The sequence below is a fragment of the Strigops habroptila genome, chromosome W (genome assembly GCF_004027225.2).
Source record: "Strigops habroptila isolate Jane chromosome W, bStrHab1.2.pri, whole genome shotgun sequence".
Classification (NCBI taxonomy): Eukaryota; Metazoa; Chordata; class Aves; order Psittaciformes; family Psittacidae; genus Strigops; species Strigops habroptila.
Genome location: NC_044301.2, coordinates 12234271 through 12256789, shown reverse-complemented (window position 1 = coordinate 12256789; position 22519 = coordinate 12234271). Strand labels below are relative to the sequence as shown.

General features: G+C 43.0%; 1 protein-coding gene across 1 annotated transcript in view; it reads right to left on the bottom strand.

The window, feature by feature from the left end:
• Window positions 1-22296, bottom strand: part of LOC115619166 (chromodomain Y-like protein 2) — a 70443-nt gene extending 48147 nt beyond the window's left edge. Inside the window, exon 1 of the mRNA XM_030511213.1 lies at window positions 22235-22296. Within this exon, the coding sequence (XP_030367073.1) occupies window positions 22235-22258 (24 nt within the window). The 5' untranslated portion in view covers window positions 22259-22296. The remainder of the gene's footprint in view (window positions 1-22234) is intronic.
• Between the last annotated feature and the right edge of the window lie 223 nt (window positions 22297-22519).

Below are 22519 nucleotides of genomic sequence, written 5' to 3'. Positions count from 1 at the left end.
AAGTGATTGGAACTGAAGCACAGCTCCTCCTGGCACCCCGGTTGCCTGTGCTGGGCTGGATGTTCAAAGGCAGGGTCTCCTCTACACATCATGCAACGGATGCTACATGGAGTAAGTGGGCCTCACTAATTACACAACGAGCTCGAATAGGAAATCCCAGTTGTCCAGGAATTCTAGAAGTCATCATGGACTGGCCAGAGGACAAAGATTTTGGGATGTCACCAGAAGAGGTGACGCGTGCTGAAGAGGCCCCACCATATAATGAACTATCAGAGAGTGAAAAGCAATATGCCTTGTTTACTGATGGGTCCTGCCATATTGTGGGAAAGCATCGGAGATGGAAGGCAGTTGTGTGGAGTCCCCTGGGACAAGTTGCAGAAACTGCTGAAGGACAGGGTGAATCAAGTCAGTTTGCAGAGGTGAAAGTCATCCAGCTGGCCTCGGACATTGCTGAACAAGAAAAATGGCCAGTACTTTATCTCTATACTGACTCAGGGATGGTGGCAAATGCCCTGTGGGGGTGGTTGCAGCAATGGAAGCAGAGCAACTGGCAACGCAGAAGTAAACCCATCTGGGCTGCTGCATTGTGGCAAGATATCGCTGCTCGGGTGCAGAACCTGGTGGTGAAGGTACGCCACGTAGATGCTCATGTACCCAAGAGTCGGGCCACTAAGGAACACCAGAATAACCAGCAAGTGGATAAAGCTGCTAAGATTGAAGTGGCTCAGATGGACTTGGATTGGCAACATAAGGGTGAATTATTTTTAGCCCGGTGGGCCCATGACACCTCAGGCCATCAAGGCAGAGATGCAACATATAGATGGGCTCGTGATCGAGGGGTGGACTTAACGATGGACACTATTGCCCAGGTTATTCATGAATGTGAAACATGTGCTGCAATTATGCAAGCCAAACAGTTAAAGCCTCTCTGGTATGGAGGACAATGGCTGAAACACAAGTATGGGGAGGCCTGGCAGATTGACTATATCACACTCCCACCAACCTGCCAAGGCAAGCGCTATGTGCTTACCATGGTGGAAGCAACCACCAGCTGGCTGGAAACATACGCTGTGCCCCATGCCACTGCCTGGAACACTATCCTGGGCCTTGAGAAACAAGTCTTGTGGCGACACGGCACCCCAGAGAGAATTGAGTCAGACTATGGGACTCATTTCTGGAACAACCTTATGGACACTTTGGCCGAAGAGAATGGCATTGAGTGGGTTTATCACATCCCCTACCATGCACCAGCTTCTGGGAAAATCGAACGGTACAATGGGCTGTTAAAAACTACACTGAGAGCAATGGGTGGTGGGACTTTCAAACACTGGGATACACATTTACCAAAAGCCACCTGGTTGGTCAACAGTAGGGGATCTGCCAGCAGGGCTGGCCCAGCCCACTCAGAACTTTTACGTACTGTAGAGGGGGATAAAGTTCCTGTGGTGCACATAAAGAATTTGTTGGGGAAAACAGTCTGGGTTATTCCTGCTTCAGGTAAAGGCAAACCCACTTGTGGGGTTGCTTTTGCTCAGGGACCTGGATATACTTGGTGGGTAATGGGGGAAGATGGGGAAGTCCGATGTGTACCTCAAGGGGATTTAATCTTGGGGGAAAACAGCCAATGAACTCAATTGTATCTGTTGCCTGCTCTATAACACTTTTATAGCCCACCAGCTAGATATCTTCAGGTTGCCAGCAATTGACCCTGACTTCCCTCCGATCATCACCTCAACAAAGAATGAATTTTGAGGAAACCAGAGGAGTTTGGCGGTATCATCACCAGGCAACAACCCAACACTACACACCGTCCCTCCTGCCCTGAAAGACTATTACAAGAGATGGAGCCTGACATCATGGACTGGATGAATTCAGCAATTTTACAGGGATTGGTCCATGGACTAAGGAATGATATCTTTCTCTGTGTGTGGGTGTGGGTGTATATATATGTGTATATATGGGACAGGGGTGATGGTGTGTTGAGAGAGGTGGGATCTGAGCATGACGTGAATGGTATGGAATAAGGGGTGGATACGGTCCTGGGTTCAGCTATAGCAGTCATTTTTCTCCTTCTTAGTAGCTGGTGCAGTGCTGTGTTTTTTAACTTTCAGCCTGGGAACAACGCTGATAACACCGATGTTTTTAGTTGTTGCTAAGTAATGTTTATTCCGACCAAGGACTTTCTCAGTCTCATGCTTTGCCAGGGAGGAGGGGAAGCCAGGAGGAAGCAGAGACAGGACACCTGACCCAAATTGGCCAAAGGGGTATTCCATACCACAGCACGTCATGCCCAGTATATAAACCAGGAGGAGTTACCCGGAAGGCCAGATCACTGCTCGGGTCGGGCTGGATATCGGTCGGCGGGTGGTGAGCAATTGTATCCTCTCCCCTTGTTATTTCACTAATCATTATTATCACTGGTGGTAGCAGTAGTGGTTTTGTATTATACCTTAGTTGCGGGACTGCTCTTATCTCAACCCATGGGAGTTACATTCTTCTGATTCTCCTCCCCATCCCTCCGGGAGCGGGGGGAAGAAGAAGAGGGGGAGTGAGCGAGCGGCTATGTGGTTCTGAGTTACCGGCTGGGCTCAAACCACAACAAAGTGCTACTGGTATGACTGTCATAAAATAAACCACATGTTCTTGTGTGGTAGGTAGAAAACTATTTCCTTAGCCCTTTTGCAGCAAAGTGGTAAACTTGGGCACAAAGGAGTGAAAGCCTAGGTTCTCGGGAGCTGTTCATCACACTGTGGTTTCCATAGGTGCTGAGGATTTAGGATTTCAATGGGAGCATGAGCTTCAGCCTTTCAGAGACGTTTTACCAATGCAGTGTGACAACTGAGGAGTACAGCTCGCTGGCTTTGCAAAGCCAGGGTGAAGATGAGAGACACTAGGAGGGTACAGCATATTGAGGGGTCTACAAGGTGATACTGGTCAGTCTAAGTGGCCATTGTACAACACACTCTCCTTGCCAAAATTGTTGAAGTGAATTTTACACTGATCTTTGAAAGCGGACAATGTAATAGCTTTGCAGATATTGTCAAGGAACATGCCTCGTATTGAAATGATAGCTTGGTAACAATTAAGGCTCTATGTTGAAAAACAGGACAAATTGACAATTAGAGCATGTAGTAGGTAGTTACTCCAAGATATGGGATGGGGAATAGGAATTTTTGGGTATGGTGTATAAAGTATCTCCCATGACAGTATGTGTTTTCCAGCTGCTGTACACAGGGAGACACAAGTATTTTTGAAATGATCAATAGGTAGAAGGAGGTGATCCTGCCCCTCTACTCTGCTCTCGTGAGACCTCACTTGGAGTATTGTGTACAGTTCTGGTGTCCTCAACATAAAAAGGACATGGAACTGCTGGAACAAGTCCAGAGGAGGGCCGCAAGGATGATATGGGGGCTGGGTTCAAACTTAAACAGGGGAAGTTCAGGTTAGATATAAGGAAGAAGTTCTTTACAGTGAGGGTGGTGAGGCACTGGAATGGGTTGCCCAAAGAAGTGGTAAATTCTCCATCCCTGGCAGTGTTCAAGGCCAGGTTGGACAAAGCCTTGGGCAACATGGTCTAGCGTGAGGCATCCCTCCCCATGGCGGGGGGGGTTGGAACTAGATGATCTTAAGGTCCTTTCCAACCCCAACTATTCTATGATTCTATGATTCTATAATACGTGTTTGACAGAGCAGCAAGTCAAAAAGAATTCCCAGCTTAAAGGCCTGAACATGAAGGAGGATGGTCATCTCTCCCCATCACTGAGACAGGAGGGAGAAGAAAATGAAGAACTCTGTCTGTGTTGCATTAATGGCTGGACAGGGATAAGGACGTCAGAAGGATAAATCATATATCCATTTCATGCTTTCTATCCAAACTAGAATAGGAGGCAACTGGTTTGGAGCATCCATATAGCAAAGGTAGTAACAGTCAAATTCGTGAATAATACCATGCAGGGATAGGTTTTAGAAGGAAAGGGCTAAAAATGGATAACTTTGTACAATATAGAAGGTTGAGGGGCAATCCTTTGAGTGAAAAGCTGAAGTAGCAGTTTGTAAAGTAGTGGGATAATAAGAGAAGTCATGAAACACAAAAGTTTCTTTCAGAATTCAGTAGAAATCTTCATTTTCTTAGTTACACAAATGAAGTTAATGTGATGGCAGAATACAGGAAGGAGCCAAAAAGAAAGGTAGAGCAGAAAAAAGGAATAAAAGAAACATGCTTTAGGCAACTATAATGGCATGATAGGAGCACAGAATTTTACAAGTATCCAGGATACCAGTGCAACATCACCGAAAAATGGCACATAAAATTTCAAAAATTATCTGTGAAGGAGTAATTGTCAAAAAGGAAGAATAATACATCATTATCCCCTCAGAAATAGCATTCAGATGAAAAGGGTCAGTAAGCCAAGTTCTGGCCTTAATTATTGCATTGGTTTTCACTGCAGATTTAATTTCTGTTCAAGATCTGAATTATGTCCAGTGTAAAACCAACTGGTTTTACTACTGGTGCCTGGAAGGAACAAACTATTTTTACAGGGAGTAGTAAATGCAGTTATGAAATCTGTCAGTGTTCATCAGATTGATACATTTTAAATCATCTGAGAGTGCGGCTAGTTAGAAATCTGCATTTAAAAAGAGGGGACAGTGCTCTAAGCGTGGCAAAGGCATAAAAAGCATATTCATTGATTTAACATAAGGTTGTGTTTTGGAGCAATTAGATGGACTCTGTGAGGAGGACGTTTGCTTACAGTGCGGATGAAAGGCACTAAGACATCTGTGCTTGTACAAATGTCTGCAGTGAGTCAGACTGACTACACCACACTGCATGGCAGGCTCTGGCCATGTGCTACCATGTAACTCCTCTGGCTATGGCAGAGTTCCCCGGGAGCTGCTATTGGAGTGGTGTGCTATGGAGAAGACAATCCCAGGTTACCCTTCTGCTGTCCTCAGGCCCTAGGTCCTCTTGAAAGCTGGCTTTGGCAACAGATGGTCACCAATCCTTGACCTCAGTGAGTCCTTTTTCAGCCTTGGTAATTCACACAAGCTAAGGAAGTGTTAATTGATGAGTCTGGAGTTCCTTTAGATCGTTATTATTCCTGCTGATAGGGTTTCAGCCAAGTGTTGGCAGTACTTCCAGCCATAGGGGTTGCTATAGACTGGAATCCATTACTCCTTTCAGGAAGGTCCTAGGAACAACACCAGGGGTTCTCTGGTAGAGAGCTACAGATCCTGCTATCCTGCTCAAAACTCCTGCCAGATCACTCGGAGGGTTACTGGGGAGGCACGTGCCATGTGTCTGTGCTGATGGCTATCTTCTCTTTCTGTTGATAGATGATGCAGACAGATCAAGCATCAGGGTGAGACTGGAACTCTGATGAAGCTGAGGAACCATTTAGAAATGTCTGTGCTCAAAGCAGTATTGAATTTGTAAGTAGTGAATATATTACTAAGGAAATTTTCCATGTATTTGTTAGTCAGATTCCTAACTTGGCGGTTGTGTTAATACCTCAGCTGCTTCTGGATGCATTTACAGCAATGATGTGGCAATGGGCTTTGTTCCATGTGCCTCCATAGAATGGGGCACAATATTTTTATAAATGTAGGGTTTCTGAGATTCATTCCCTACATTTGTGTCACTGGGATTAGGCTAGTGTATGTTCTCCCCATGGCACTATGCCAGTCACAAACTGAAGCTGTAGAAGGCTGCAGCTGTCTGCTTGTTATTAGTTGAGGGTTAGTGCAGAAACCAACATACATTGGTGCTCCAACACCCATACTGTTTTCCAGATACTTTATTAATGGAGCTTAAATTCATGCTTTAGTATAAGAAACTGCTGAGTCAGATTTACTAGTACTGAGATCCCACTTGCAAAGGGTTTATGAAACTACAAAAAGGAGTTTTAACAAATGTCTAATAAGTTGGTAGATACTCTTATGAATCTCACACCTAATTAGTCTTCTAATTCTAGTGAGTCCATGATAATCTTCTGATGTCCTTGCTGTCATCCCTAGCACAAACTATACATGTAGTCAAATGCTGGAACAGATGTCCAGAGAGGTTGTGGAATATTGACCCTTGGGGATGCTCAGAACTTGACTGAACAAGACCCTGAGTAACCTAATTAAGTTGGTGCTGCTTTAAGCAAGTGGTTGGATCAGATATCTCTGAAAGTCCCTTCCAACTGACATTATTGTATGATTCTATGATACATAAAGTTTGTCTTCAATATTTACCAAAAATTTACTACTTCTTTATTAATTCTTTTCCACTTGGAAAAGCAGCTCCATTTGGAAAACTGAGTTCTATGCAATCTGTGGAAGTGGGTGTATGAACTACCTCAATTAAACTGAGTTTAGATTTACCAGGCAGCTGGAAGAGAGTTTACCACAAGCAGCTCTGAACTTCCTACTTTCCTTGACCTGATACCATCAGGGTTTGTTGACTTGCAGGTCATATGGCAAGAACAATCTACTCTTTGAGCTGTACAAGGGAGAGATGGGTTGGAGGATCAAGGTCAGCCAATCACGAGGTTAAAAAGATTTTCTTAGTCATTAAATGGATATTTTTTAATGCTGAGATACATTACGAAGTAATTATTCAGTGTATTTTCAGTGTTTGTATGAACATTCAGTATTTATGGTACAAGCAAAACAAGGAATGTGCTAAGTTGAGGTGTGAACATAAAACATATTCCATGATAACGGCTCTATATTTGCTCTTCATCCAATACAAAGGAATTAAAGACAGGGATAAAAGGGATAAGTTACCATACATTTACCACAAAGAGGAAGCATGCTGATAAAAATACACCTGTAGTTTTTGTACCTATCCTGGAGGTTTGTGCTAAGATAGTAACAGGTGCTCTGCAGAACTAGATGCTTAGATGGGGCTTGAAAGTCTGAGTTTCTGGTTTTAGTCCTTCTCACTACCTCAGCTGTTCTCTTCATGTTTATATGCCATATCTGAAAAGAACACCCACTGTAAAGTGATTTCAGACCTGGTGCTGAAAAAGGGAAAGGTGCATTGAAATAATTTTTATGTACAGCAGTGTACAAAAAGAAAATGTTGATGAAGCAAATCTGTTTTGAAGCCTAGTGAGCAATATAAAAATAGGAAAAAAGAAAAGATTAACATTTGCTGTATATCTGCATTTAGTATTTGATAGCTGCTGCTTGTAGCAGTTTCGTAGTAGATCATTGTCCTGGGTTCAGCTGTAACAGTTATTTTTCTCCTTCTTAGTAGCTGGTGCAGTGCTGTGTTTTCAACTTCAGTTTAAGAACAATGCTGATAACACACCAATGTTTTACTTGTTGCTAAGTAATGCTTACCCTGATCAAAGACTTTTCAGTCTCATTCAGCCAGGGAGGAGGGCACAAGAAGCCGAGAGGAAGCAGAGACAGGACATCTGACCCAAACTATCCAAAGGGGTATTCCGTACCACATCACGTCATGCTCAGTATATAAACAGGGGGAGTCACCCGGAAGGCCCAGATCGATGCTCGGGTCAGGCTGGGTGGTCGGCGGGTGGTGAGCAATTGTATTGTGCATCACTTGGGTTTCTTGGTTTTTTCCCTTTCCCCTTTTAGTTTTATATTCTCTCCCCTTGTTATTTCCCTTATTATTAGTAGTAGTAGTAGTAGCGGTTTTGTATTATACTTTACTTACTGGACTGTTCTTATCTCAATGCGTGGGATTTACATTCTTTCGATTCTCCTCCCCATCCCTCCAGGAACGGGGGGTGGGGGGGAAGAAGGTGGGGAGTGAGTGAGCAGCTGCGTGGTTCTGAGTTACTGGCTGGGCTTAAACCATGACAGTCCTTTGTGGTGCCCAACATGGGGCAGGAAGGGTTGAGATAATGACAGATCTGACCAGAGTGTGTCTAAAGGTATTTGTGATAAGCATTTACTGTTTCAGATTAATAGTCACTAGTCGCAATGTTGATTTCTTTGCTCTCAGGAGTTGTTGCGTTTGGTCTCAGAGTTTCAGCACATCACACCTTCCTTACAGCCAGTATTTGCTGTTTTAGTGTTTATCAGCTTTGGGGCCTGGGATAATGTTCTCATTTCGCTGTACTTTATGGTAATGACTTATAATACAATAGAATCATTAATCATGAAACTGGTCTGACATGCGTTCTCAGTGTGGCCATCGCCTCTATACTTTGAGAGGTATATATTGGGAATTTTTAATAATTACACATCTTTTTTTTTTTCCCTTCAGAGGGTCAACCTATGAAGGAGACACACCCTCTGCTCCCCCACCAGGCTATTTACAGCAGCATTTGAGAATTCCAAATGTTTTGAATATCCTTTGAGTACCCTTGAAACCAGCCAGCTTCTTTTGCTGGAAATCAGCATGTTGCCGCATATAACGCATGTGCTTTACCCATGACTATACCACCCTGAGAATGCCTGATCTTGTCTGATCATGCTATCAAGGGGTAAAACCTATTTGTATTTCTGGAGTGACAGGAGGATCCCAAGAGCTGACTGTACTGGAGGCTGAAATCATCCTAACTGGGAAGGAGTGGCAAAAGCAACCCTTCATGACTAGTCCAGAGGCTCTATGCATCCTTGGCATAGACTATCTCAGGAGAGGGTACTTCAAAGACCCAAAAGGGTACCGATGGGCTTTTGGTATAGCTGCCTCAGAGATGGAGGAAACGAAGCAGCTGTCCACCTTGCCTGTTCTCTCAGAGGATCCTTCCGTTGTGGGGCTGCTGAAGGTTGAAGAACAAGTGCCAATCGTGACCACAGCAGTGCACCGGCGGCAATATCGCACCAGCTGAGACTCCCTGATTCCCATCCATAAGCTGATCCATAGACTGGAGAGCCAAGGAGTGATCAGCAGGACCCACTCACCCTTTAATAGCCCCATATGGCTAGTGCAAAAGTCTAATGGAGAGTGGAGACTAACAATAGACTATGGTGACCTGAATGAAGTCAGACCACCATTGAGTGCTGCTGTACCGGACATGCAAGAACTTCAATATGAACTGGAGTCAAAGGCAGCCAAGTGGGATGCCAGAGGTGATAGTGCCAATGCGTTTTTCTCAATTCCTTTGGCAGCAGAGTGCAGGCCACAATTTGCTTTCACTTGGAGGGGCATCCAGTACACATGGAATCAACTGCTCCAGGGGTGGAAACACAGCCCTACCATCTGCCATGGACTGATCCAGACTGCACTGGAACAGGGGCAAGCTCCAGAACACCTGCAATACATTGATGACATCATCGTGTGGGGCGATACAGTGGAAGAAGATTTTCAGAAAGGGAGGAAAATAATCCAAATCCTTCTGAAAGCTGGTTTTGCCATAAAACAGTAAAGTCAAGGGACCTGCACAGGAGATTCAATTTTGGGAATAAAATGGCAAGATGGACGTCGCCAGATCCCCACAGATGTGATCAACAAGATAACAGCAATGTCTCCACCGACTAACAAGAAAAAAACACCAGCTTTCTTAGGTGTTGTGGGGTTCTGGAGAATGCACATCCCAAATTACAGTCTGATTGTAAGCCCTCTCTATCATGTGACACAGAAGAAGAATGATTTAAAATGGGGCCCTGAGCAACATTGCTGAACAAGAAAAATGGTTAGTACTTTATACTGACTCATGGATGGTGGCAAATGCCCTGTGGGGGTGGTTGCAGCAATGGAAGCAGAGTAACTGGCAACACAGAGGTAAACCCATCTGGGCAGCCTCAATGTGGCAAGATATTGCTGCCCGGGTGCAGAACCTGGTGGTGAAGGTACGCCACGTAGATGCTCATGTACCCAATAGTCAGGCTACTGAGGAACATCAGAACAACCAACAGATGGATGAAGCTGCTAAGATTGAAGTGGCTCAGATGGATTTAGATTGGCGACATAAGGGTGAATTATTTTTAGCCCAGTGGGCCCATGACACCTCAGGCCCTCAAGGCAGAGACACAACATATAGATGGGCTCGTGATCGAGGGGTGGACTTAACAATGGACACTATTGCCCAGGTTATTCATGAATGTGAAATGTGCTGCAACTAAGCAAGCCAAGGGGTTAAAGCCTCTCTGGTATGGAGGACAATGGCTAAAGTACAAGTATGGGGAGGCCTGGCAGACTGACTATATCACACTCCCAACGACCCACCAAGGCAAGCGCCATGTGCTTACATTGGTGGAAGCAACCACCGGATGGCTGGAAACATACGCTGTGTCCCACATCACTGCCTGGGCCTTGAGAAACAAGTCTTGTGGCGACACGGCACCCCAGAGAGAATTGAGTCAGACAATGGGACTCATTTCCGGAACAACCTTATAGACATTTGTGCTAAAGGGCATGGCATCGATTGGGTATATCACATCCCCTATCATGCACCATCCTCTGGGAAAATCGAACAGTACAATGGGCTGTTGAAAACTACACTGAGAGCAATGCGTAGTGGGACTTTCAAACATTGGGATACACATTTACCAAAAGCCACCTGGTTGGTCAACAGTAGGGGATCTGCCAACAGGGCTGGCCCAGCCCACTCAGAACTTTTACGTACTGTAGAGGGGGATAAAGTTCCTGTGGTGCACATAAAGAATTTGTTGGGGAAGACAGTCTGGGTTATTCCTGCTTCAGGTAAAGGCAAACCCACTCGTGGGATTGCTTTTGCTCAGGAACCTGGATATACTTGGTGTGTAATGCGGGAAGATGGGGAAGTCCGGTGTGTACCTCAAGGGGATTTGATTTTGGGGGAAAACATCCAATGAACTCAATTATATGCTGTTGCCTGCTCTATAACACTTTTATAGCCCATCAGCTATATGCCCATCTCCGCCATTCTGGGCTTTGAAAAGTAGGTATGTGCTGTCATGATCATCAGCAGAGAATAAAGCCATGGGAAAAGTCGGCGGCTATATTGAAAAATGTGGGATCTGAGCATGATGTGAATGGTATGGAATAAGGGGTGGATACTGTCCTGGGTTCAGCTGTAGCAGTTATTTTTCTCCTTCCTAGTAGCTGGTGCAGTGCTGTGTTTTCGACTTCGGTTTGAGAACAATGCTGATAACACACCACTGTTTTAGTTGTTGCTAAGTAATGTTTACTCCGATCAAGGACTTTACAGTCTCATGCTCTGCCAGTGAGGAAGGGCACAAGAAGCCGGGAGTAAGCAGAGACAGGACACCTGGCCCGAACTAGCCAAAGGGGTATTCCATACCATGCAATCTACGTTTAAGCAGCAGTTCCCCAGCATCTTTCCTGTCAGATTATTTCCTGTGCTTACGCACCTGAAACCTATCTTAAAAACAGTTCGTAAAGACAAATTCATCAGGTGTATTAATGTGATAATGGGATTTTATATTTTGAAAAACAGTCCCTTCTCCAAAATAGGAAATGATTTAATGGTTTAAAAAAATATTATTAGAGGAAATTTCAACTGCTTAACATTTAAAGGGAAGTCCATTAGCACAACCAAGGAAATCTTAGATAGTCTTTTAAAAAAGCTATGTGATGTCACCCTTTATTTTTTAATCTCTTTCTTCTTAGTAAGACTCATACATAAGCAAAGCTCTTTTCTTTGTAGAGACATCAGAGAACAGTTTACAATACCACTGCTCAGTGCAGTGACTGTGATGTCAAAAAAAAAACCTATTAATTTTGTCTGTGTGAGAGAATTTGACAAGTTGAGCTGGTGAGTTAGAAATGAGACTCTTTATTTTTCAGAATATTAGTAATTACCAGTTCTCGAAAAACAAACACCACAAAAGCAACTTGAGGTGTTTGTTAAAAGTTAGTGTCTTTTTAATTCACATTCAGGTAAGGCCTTTAAAGATTGATAACCATGTATCAACAACCCTGTACAGCATTAAGGAAGCCTATGAAGACCATCCAAAAATGTAAATACAGATAAGTTGTGGATAAACTCTTTTAGATGCTGAAATGCTTTTCTTATAGAAGTAGGAGAAAGCTGGTTTTGTTCATTAGAAACATTGCATAAATATAACTTTCTAATAACATTGACTCAATCATTTGCCTCGTTCCATACATTAACTCAAATGTTTTCTAGTTTATCTTTATCACCTTTACCCCACGTATTAACCAGAGCTACAGTGATGAGCCAAAACTTCATTTTTATTATGCATGTTTGATTCAATGTTACTTCATCACTTCCTCCCTCTCCTGTTTGCTTCTACCACCTGTTACATCCTGTTAGAAGTCTAGCCTGGGAGGTCTCTAAAAAACACTGACATTTTCTGTGGCAGAAACAGAACCCACTATTCTAATTTGTCCTTTAGTTGCAAGGATACTAATTGCCAATGATTAGCAATCAGAATACCAGAATACAACTTGTAAGGCAAGTATTTTTGTGATCTCTGCAGACCGTATCAACATCTTAGTCAATACCTATGTTTGTTTAATGCCTGTAGTAAGTACAAAACTAAAAACTGTCATATGAGGTCAGACTGAAGGTCCATTTAGTTCAACATGTATATTCTAATAGAAATTAGTACTGGATGCTTAGGAAATGGCATCTGTAGAGTAAGTGCTGCCCTTGCTCTACCCTCCTGGCTTCTGGGGATTAGCACCTGAAAGATTTTTTTTTTTATGCTTAAAGGGATCTATCCTCCAAGAAGCTATTTTACCATTCTTTGAAACCATATACAGTTCTGGCTTCCACAACATCCCATGGCAGTAAGTTCCAAGATTTCAATATTGTGAAGAAGTACTTCCTTTGTCTCAGTCATTTGCGTAATCATTTCATTTGCTGCATGCCTTTTCTTGTGCAATGAGAAATAGCATTCATCACTGAATTAACTAATCATCCCCCATTTGTCTTTTCCATACCATTCATATCTCTCTTGATCACTTCTGCCAGCCAGAATGTTGTCCTAAGGTGTCTTTTCACTGACAGCCATTCCATACTGTGCAACATCCCGTTGGCCCTTCTCTGCATTACTTCTAGTTCTGTGTTCTCCTTGAGGTGGGTGCAGTACTGCAGATGTGGAACCACAACAGTGTTCCCCAGTGACATGATGATGATTATCTTCTGTTTCATTCTCAATTGCTTCTTTAATAACACGTGAAATTCTGTTTGCCTGAGGTTTACCTCCAATAAGCAGTAGTTGGGCCCCATGGACCAGACACCCATTAGGAGCTGGAACGTTTTCTGGTTTAGTTTCATCTGAAGGGAGTGTGATCACTGCTCTCCAAGACAGTTCTGTGATGCAGAGGTGTGGTAAATGGGGATCACAGGGAGATTCACTTCAAAAGCATGCACCTGATCCAAATTAAAATACTAATGTGGACACACCCAAAAACTTTCCACAGTGATTCCAAAATCTCTCCTGAATAGTAATGGCTTCTTCAGGGCTCATTGTTATGCATGTATAGTCAGGATTATTTTTCCTTTGATCATTAGCTTGCATTTATAAACACTGAATTTCAGCTGCTGTCATCTAGCTCTTCACTGTCAACCTTTCTCTTGACAATGCTAACAATAATCCAGAAGTTATCAGCAGTAAGTGTAATTATTTTCAAATAATTGATGATGCTGTTGTACAGCACAGGTCCCAGCACTGATGTTTGGAAACTCTATCACAGCCTCCCTTCATTCCTTCCTCTCTGTGAACCAGGTAGTCTAAGAGATGACCAATCCTTCTGGACCACAGTTTTGGTTCATTAGCAGCTGCTCCTGTGGGATCTTATGAGAAGGGTTTTTGAAAATCCATTTACACTATCCAGAGCCATTCTCATACAGATATTGACTTAAGAGTTCTGTGAGATGTGCCTTTCCTCTAAAAATTCATGTTAACTCTTCTCCAAACCAAGACATGTTCACATATATCTACTGATTCTATTTCTATTTACAGGTGCTACTAAATTGTGTGCAATGGAGCTCAGACTCAGTGGTATGTAGTCCCTTGTATCCCTTCTTAATCCATTGGGTGCTGAGCACACTTAAGTGCTTACATTATTCTAAGATGATTTGACATAAACCCCACAAAATCTAAATAAATGCAGTGAAGTGCCTGATGGAAGAAAATATCCTCATTGTTCCTGTTTTGCCCCTCTGAATGAATGGGCTGCAAGTTTTGTGGGTCGTTTGTGAGAAATCTAGCAAAGCCCAAGTAGGACAACTGCTGTTTTCAAGGAAAAGTGTCTTTCTGACAGATGTTTTCAATGCTGGTTTTGCTTTAGTGTTTTGTTGTAGTCTACTGATCATTCTGCTACCCTTTACAATTTTGCAAGAGTCAACCTATTTCCCCTTCTTTGGTGAGCCACAAGAAGAATAATTTTTTCCTACACAGGTCAATCATATCAACTTCTTGTGAAAGCTTTTAGAGATCTAATAGATTTTCAACAATATTTTATATTATGACTCATAATGAGATAGTATTGAAATAGTTTCAGGATCTACATTTTCTCTGTGCAATAGAAAAAATCAGATTGAAGTGGATTTCCCTTCAGCTTTGCAATATTACCAGTGTAAAGTTTTGATAATAAACAGTGTGACATTGTTATTCAACAGGCAAAAAGGATGATTTTCCTCTTGTCAAAACCAGAATTTTCTTATTTGCATGAATGTAAAGCAAGCCAGCATTAACACACCCCACTACTAGTTGCCCTACATTGCAAATATTTCACTTTAATTATTTGATATATTATATTGTTCTAATAGTTTTAACAGGGAACGGTTAGCTATTTAATTAATCTTTTTTGGCCAGTGTCAGGATGCCACTGTCATAAAATGTGCTGCAGATATTGTTTGAAAAATATATGGGTAGGGAGGAACAACAAAAAGGGATTGCACTGATGAAAATGTACAGAGCCAAGAAACTGTAATACTGCTAAAAGTCAAATGAATGGACAAAGGAATGCTATTTACAGCATAGCTGGCCATCACAATTACTCCTTTGATTAAAAAAAAAAAAAAATTAGACAATTTCTTTCAGTATTAGACCACATTTAAATTTTGACATTATTTGAACTGTCTCTAAATATTTTAACTTCCACAACAAATTACTAAACAATGAGTTTATTGCTGGATTTTAATTTTGAATCCAAGACCAGCTGTCCTGGGTTCAGCTGTAGCAGTTATTTTTCTCCTTCCTAGTAGCTGGTGTAGTGCTATGTTTTCAACTTCAGTTTGAGAACAATGCTGATAACACACTGATGCTTTTAGTTGTTGCTAAGTAATGCTTACCCCAATCAAGGACTTTACAGTCTCATGCTCTGCCAGTGAGGAAGGGCACAAGAAGCCAGGAGGAAGCAGAGACAGGACACCTGACCCAAACTAGCCAAAGGAGTATTCCATACCACAGCACGTCATGCCCAGTATATAAACTGGGGGGAGTTACCCGGAAGGCCAGATTGCTGCTCAGGTCAGGCTGGGTATTGGTCAGTGGGTGGTGAGCCATTGTATTGTGCATCACTTGTGTTTATTGTTTTCTTTTCCTTTTCCCCTTTTAGTTTCATTTTCTCTCCCCTTGCTATATCCCTTATCATTATTATTCTTAGTGGCAGTAATAGTACTTTTGCATGGTACCTTAGTTATTGGACTGTTCTTATCTCAACCTGTGGGATTTACATTCTTTTGATTCTCCTCCCCATCCCTCCAGGAGTGGGGGGGAGGGAAGAAGGAGGGGAGTGAGCAAGCATCTGCGTGGTTCTGAGTTACCGGCTGGGCTTAAACCACGACACTAGCCCAAAGTAAAGCACTGTATTTGTCATTCAGAAAGCATTACAAAAATTCTTGTCATTTTAATCTTCAGACAGGTATGAACACTGAACCTGGACAACAAAGGGAAGCAAGTTCAGTTCAGTGTCTTTGGTGGTGGGAGTCTTCACTGCAAATGTTTAGGCTTTCTAGAGTGGTACAGAGCATGTTTCCAGTAGCCCTTCCAAGCAGGAGTATGCTTATGACATGTATTTTGAGATAAATTACACTTGATTCAGATAAAATGCTTCATCAGAAGAAGAATTGTAACATGCATAACATGCATAAGAAATCAATTGGTTTTCAGTATCCCAAAATATGCCAAGCACCTTACAATGTAATGAAGAAGTTGGAATTGTGGTAACAGAATGACGTTGTAGGTAAACAAAATAGTCATTATGTGCATTGTAATGTTCCATATGCACCTCAACACTGGAATTTCTTAGTAAGATAATGAATATTGCCACAGTTATTCAATTACGCTTTTGAAACTCAGGTTCTTTAGAGAACTACAAGACCCGGGCAGAAGGGACTCTTTGTTATTGGCTTTATACCTCAGTTTAACCTATTGTCCAGATAATTGCCCAGTTTAGGATTGAAGAATACTGTCTGCACTGCAAATCACACCTAATTTGGAATAGAGTCCTGAAAACTTTCATCAGGCAACAAGATTTCTAGATTTCTACCGAGAGTAACACTGCTCACAGGTTACTACATTTTAAGGACAGTTGTCTACTAAATATGGATTTTGATAACAGATCAATGACAATGTATAGATAAATAGCTGATTCTTCAAAATAGTTGTTTGTAAAGCTTTTCCACTAAAAGAAAAATAAGGTGTTAATTACAGATAACCAGGTGCTTAGTGGGTGGGAACAAGCCTGGTCCATAGCTTACTGTTCTACAGGAGTAGGTGCTTGGCTCTGTTCTATATTCCCCGGATCCTACTTCAAGTCACTGTTTTCTGCTTGTGAAATCAGTCTTGTTCCTTCACCATGGAACTGTTATAGCAATAGAGGTTGACTTAACTTGAGAAATAATATCATTTACCATCTTGCAAGTCACCTCTGTCTTAGAGAAGATACATGGGTGAAATACTTCAGAAATAGATTTCTGCTTTCCAGTTAAATAAGCAGGTGTAAATATGTATCTTTCCTAAAAGAGTGACTCCATTGACAGACATGCAAGATGGAAAGCCACAATGCTCAACAACTTGCATTTCCTCCCTTTGTGAAACAGGAATTCTTTTCTGAACTCTGCATCTGCAAACCAAACCTAGCATCCAAAAGCTCAGTCATGTTCTCTCCCATCTGCATGTCTCCACACGTAACAGGGATTCAGCAGGCCCAAAAGTGCCATTATTATCTTCAAGTTTTGACTTTGCTGGTACCTGAGTGCAGGTACAAATGGGAGATGTTGGAACTCATCTGGAAATACATTGTCTTTCTAGTGGATCACATGAGCTAAAATAAACTGCAGCTCAATCTTACACAGCTGCATAAACACACTAAGATTTAATTGAAACCTTTCACTATGGTGGACAAGCCTTCTATCCATGGGATTGTATCATTTCAGTGAGAAGATGCCACTTTTTAAAACATCACTTTTCCTCAGAGCAACACTTCAGTGCAAAAACTGCTGAGTTTTAAAGACTGATTTTATTACTATGATCCAGAAACATACATGTGACATTCCCCTTCAGAGATTTAGCTATAATCTTTAGATCACTTACCTAAGGTGGTGTAATGTAATCTGACACAATGTTAAAATAAGACTTTAGATTTCAACATCATCGTCCCTGAATGTCTAATTGTGTTCATTGTATATAATCCTCCAAAATATTAAATAAGAAAAGCATCGGTTTCATGAGCACCTCTGTGTTACTGATAACTGATTCATATATTCATCAATAAAGTGGAATTTTATTGGAGTAAATGGGATGCTCTGTGCTAGGAAAAATAAAGTTAGATGCACTATTCATATTGATTTTTTTTCCCTTCCAAAGCCATTTCATAACTTTTAATACCAGAGCCTTTGTGAGAGAACTTCTTAGGTTCAGGTAATGTGAGAACTAAAATTGTACATGGAAAATACAAAATATTACTTCAAATTACTGATAACAACTTTAATGTGAATCAACAAACTTGGTATTTATGAGTAAATACATGACCCTTTCTGTTTGTTACCAAAATGAACAAGGATTTCCTATCAATGCATCCAACAGTATTTGAATTATAAAGCAAACCAGGGCTGCCTTCCTGAAGATCACTGAGAATACCCTTTTGTCGCTCCTTTATTTTCAGTTTGTTATTTCTAAGGAATGTGCACCATAGTTCTTTAATATTTAAGAGGTTACCTCTTATACGAAAAAGCAAAAAACCCCTGGGATATTCCATGACTCTCTCACCCACTCAGAAAAGCTTGAAGTCATAAGAACATGGAAGTCAAGCAAAGACAAACTAGTATTTTATATAGCCTGAAAATTACACTAAAATATATACAGCATTCCTTACCGTTAAAGGAAAAAAAACCCATTGCTTAAAAATAAAGCTTCAAAACTAACACCTACCTTCTATCCCATAATGGAAACAACTCTCTTTGGATGTAAAGTTTCTTGGTTCTAATACACAAATCTAGAACTGACTACCAGTAAACATAGAATTCCCAATGGGCATTCTTTTGCTTCTAGAATAAATTGGTATCTGTTTCATAGCCCTAAAAGAAATATAATAGGAGGTTTTTCAGATTATTAGAAGCCATTTCTAACTAGAAAAAGGCACTTAGTAAACCAAACACTGAGGTTATAGTCTGTAATCTTATTTTGCTTCAACATAAAGATATTAATTGAATTTAAGTTTAAAAGGCTGAAAGGCCTTTTAAAATAACACAGCAGTAGAAAATAAATGAACTGACAGGATAAATATGCACATCTATTTCCAAAACTTAAAATGTTATACTTAAGTTTCTTGAGTGCCACCAAAATATGAGAAGTTAGTGTAGGTGATACACACTGTACTTTTTAATGTGCTTTACCATGGCTCCTAGATCATGATTGGCTTTAACAAAATAATTTTGCAGTATTAAATATTCCAAACTGCAGAGGTAATTATTGTCTTAATTGCAGAAGTTCAGTAAGAATCCTTGAAGGACTTGGATATTACTAATGGAGTCAAAGGGGAATCAGGAGTATAGTATACCTTTGGAATGTCACCATAAGTCCCAAATTATTTATTTACACCAACAGCCTCAAATTATTTCAAGCTAAAATCCTGGAACTGTTTAATGGTCATCCTGCCATCCACATAGAATCATAGAATGGTTAGGGTTGGAAAAGACCTTAAGATCATCTAGTTCCAACCCCCCTGCCATCGGCAGGGACACCTCACACTAGACCATGTCGTCCAAGGCTCTGTCCAACCTGGCCTTGAACACATCATGTTTTACTTCTTCAGGAGGAGAGAAAAGAGGGATGTATCCAAGCAAGCACGGAGGTGTCAGCTCTGAAGGTACAACGCACTTCATTTCATGTGCTAACTGGTGTGGGACAGGACATCACACCCACCTGGAAGAGCTTCTTTCTACCAAGTCCCTTTGATGCAGTTGGTTTTCTGGGATGGGAAGAAGCAGGGAGGCAAAGCTGAGTCATTTTTTAAATGAAGCTACTACCATCTACACACATGCTACCTATTAGACATACAAACTCTTCAGCTTTCTAGACATTTCTTCTGCTCTCTGTCATCGAGAATGTCACAGCGTAGATGCAAACTGTGGATAGATTGATAAGCAAAGCCCTGCACATACCACTTCCCACAAGTCCAACATGTAGATTAGATTTTACACCATGACCAGCCAAGAAGGTCATATTCCAAACACCTCACATAACAAGAAATGAATAGCCATACCTCTTCCACTTACCTGTCCTGGTGGATACAATCCTTCTGTATTATACAATGATAAGCAAAAGTAGTTCAAATGGAGTAACAAAGAAAGGAAGGCTTTGAACTACAGCACTAACTTCACATTCATTCATGCAAATGCCTGCAGAGTGGCTGGGCCTAAAATTCACTGCAAATTGGGTCGTAAGAATGCTCTCCCACAGAAACCCTACATGCCAGGTTACTACTTGAGTAACATCACTTGTATGCCATGCAGTAGTGCGCTCAGTGCACAGCCCACATCCAACTGCCAAACATCCATTGTCTTAAAATAACACAAAGATCATAAAAAAGCAGAATTTTTAAATGATGAGTAGGAGCTAAACCAGCATGGCTACCATTAGCCTGAGAGGTACTAGTTTTACTTCTTTCTAGAACTAATCTCAACATCTAAAGAAAACTTGGACAACACCAAGCGAATATCCTCTATACATAATACAGAACTGCATCGTTAACTTTTTTGGGTCAAACTTGTTCTTCGCAGAGCTCCCACTGGCTATTCCAGAGTCACAACAGCAATACAGCTGTGTCCTGGTTTAAGCCCAGCTGGTAACTCAGAACCACACAGCCACTCATTCACTCCCCCCCTTCTTTCTCCCCCTGGTCCCGGAGGGATGGGGAGGAGAATCAAAAGAATGTAAATCCCCCAGGTTGAGATAAGAATAGTCCAGTAACTAAGGTATAATACAAAACCACTACTGCTACCACCAATAATAATAATGATAAGGGAAATAACAAGGGGAGAGGATACAATTGCTCACCACCTGCCGACCGATATCCAGCCCAACCTGAGCAGCAATCTGGGCCTTCCCAGAGTTCCGGGTAACTCCTCCCAGTTTATATACCGGGCATGACGTGCTGTGGTATGGAATACCCCTTTGGCTAGTTTGGGTCAGGTGTCCTGTCTCTGCTTCCTCCTGGCTTCCCTTCCTCCCTGGCAAAGCATGAGACTGAGAAAGTCCTTGGTCAGAGTAAACATTACTTAGCAACAACTAAAAACATCGGTGTGTTATCAACACTGTTCCCACACTAAAGTCGAAAACAGCACTGCACCAGCTACTAAGAAGGAGAAAAATGACTGCTACTGCTGAACCCAGGACAAGCTGACATGCAATATCCTTAAAATTGCAAAGTAATATGACAGATATTGCAAAATGGTGGGGAAAAGGTCAATGACACATTCAAATCATCATGTACTTCTGATAATTTGGCACCACACAGGAGAGTGTAAGCACTGTTCGCTTCAGAGGAACTTTGTTTCCCACACAGCAAAATACAGTTCTAATAGAGCAATGTCATCGCTTAACTATGACCTTTGTTAAAGACTTTGAAAGACCATGACAAAGCAAACACTATGTGAAATCTGCCAGATCCTCCACTTCTTGCACTTAAGACCCTACAGCTGATCGTCAAGATCATCAAATGGAGACTAAGTCCAAACATGTCCAACCAACTGCAGCAGCAGTTCCACACCCAAGCACACCCTGATGGTTGAGTTGTGCCTAATCATGGTCACGCGGTTCCAACTGGAAGGGGATCATTTCTGTCCTAGCCCTCAAACTGTGTGCTCCAGATGACCACACCACAAACAGCTGTTTCAGCAGAAAACGTGGAGCCTGAGGAAGTGCTTCCACACCAAGAGCTGTTGGACATCCAGTCATATTTTGGGCTTTTTAGATGGTAGACTTCCACCCCGGTTCCACTTACTGGAGCTGGATATTTAAACACCTGTGTCCAGTCTGTCTTATTTTTAATTTCTACTTTCTCCTTCCTCTTTTCTGGCACGGCAAGAATGGCTTGACTTGTTCTCAGTTTGGGCATTAGAACTGGGTGCCCGAGGTCAAAATTTGGCTGGGTTTTGCGACTGCCTGCCAGCTCCTTCTTCTCTCCCTCCCTCCGACTGGACCCCGGACGGCCGTCGCCCGATGCCCCGCCGCTCTCCCCGTGGGGCACCGCACGCCGGGATGCGGAGTGCCGGCATGGCGACGGCAACCGTCCCACCTCGCATCCCGGGCCGCCCGGCCGCGCCGCAGCGGGCCCCCGCCAAACTTTGCCGCCCGGCGCGGTGCTGGGGGCCCGGCCGCCGCCCCCCGGGCTGGAGGTGAAGCAACCTGGCGCCGGCTCCTGCACTTTGCACAGCGGGCGCAGAACCGCCTCCATCCCTGCGCCTCCCGGCAGCGCTAAGGCCCATTTTTTCGCACTAATCTGCACATTCAGCACGTCCAGAGCACCTATGACTTTATCTGGACTTTCTCCACTCTCCGGGCTCATCACACTGCGATCGCCTCCCCATCCTACCGCTAACTCTCGCTCTCCTTCACTCCTTCCTCCTTCTCGCTTACAAGGCCTGCTAAGATCAAGCCCGATAGAAAGTAGAGGGAAAGAAAAAGAGAGAAGCAGAAGGAAGGGAGGGGAGCCGCTCCATCCTTCCCTCCCCCCACCATGGCTCACACGCCAGCCCTTTTCCCCCCACCCCGGCCCCTTCCCTCGGCGATTTCCTCCGCTCTTCGGCAACTAGGAGGGCTTGGCGGAGCGGCTCCCAGCCGCGGCACGGCTGCCCTCCGCGCCGCCCGCCGCCCGCCCCCCCGCGGCGCCCTGTTGGCCCCCTGCTACCTCGTAAAGGTCCCCTGAAGCCATGCTGGGTTGCGGGACTGAGTTCCTTTGCGCCGTCTCCCTCTCTCCACCTCTCCCGCTCCCCCACTCGCTCTCTCTGTTGAGTAAACTGTGTTTTGCAGAATGACAGGCTTTGGGGTTGTCTGTGCGCAGAATCAGAGGCGAGCAGAGGCAGAGGCAGGCGGCGGGGCTGGCGTAACCAGCAGCAGCTCGAGCGCACAGCGCCGGGAGCCGCGTCTCCCCCGCGGTGGCGGGGCCGGTGCTCCCCCCCCGCCACCCTCCCCG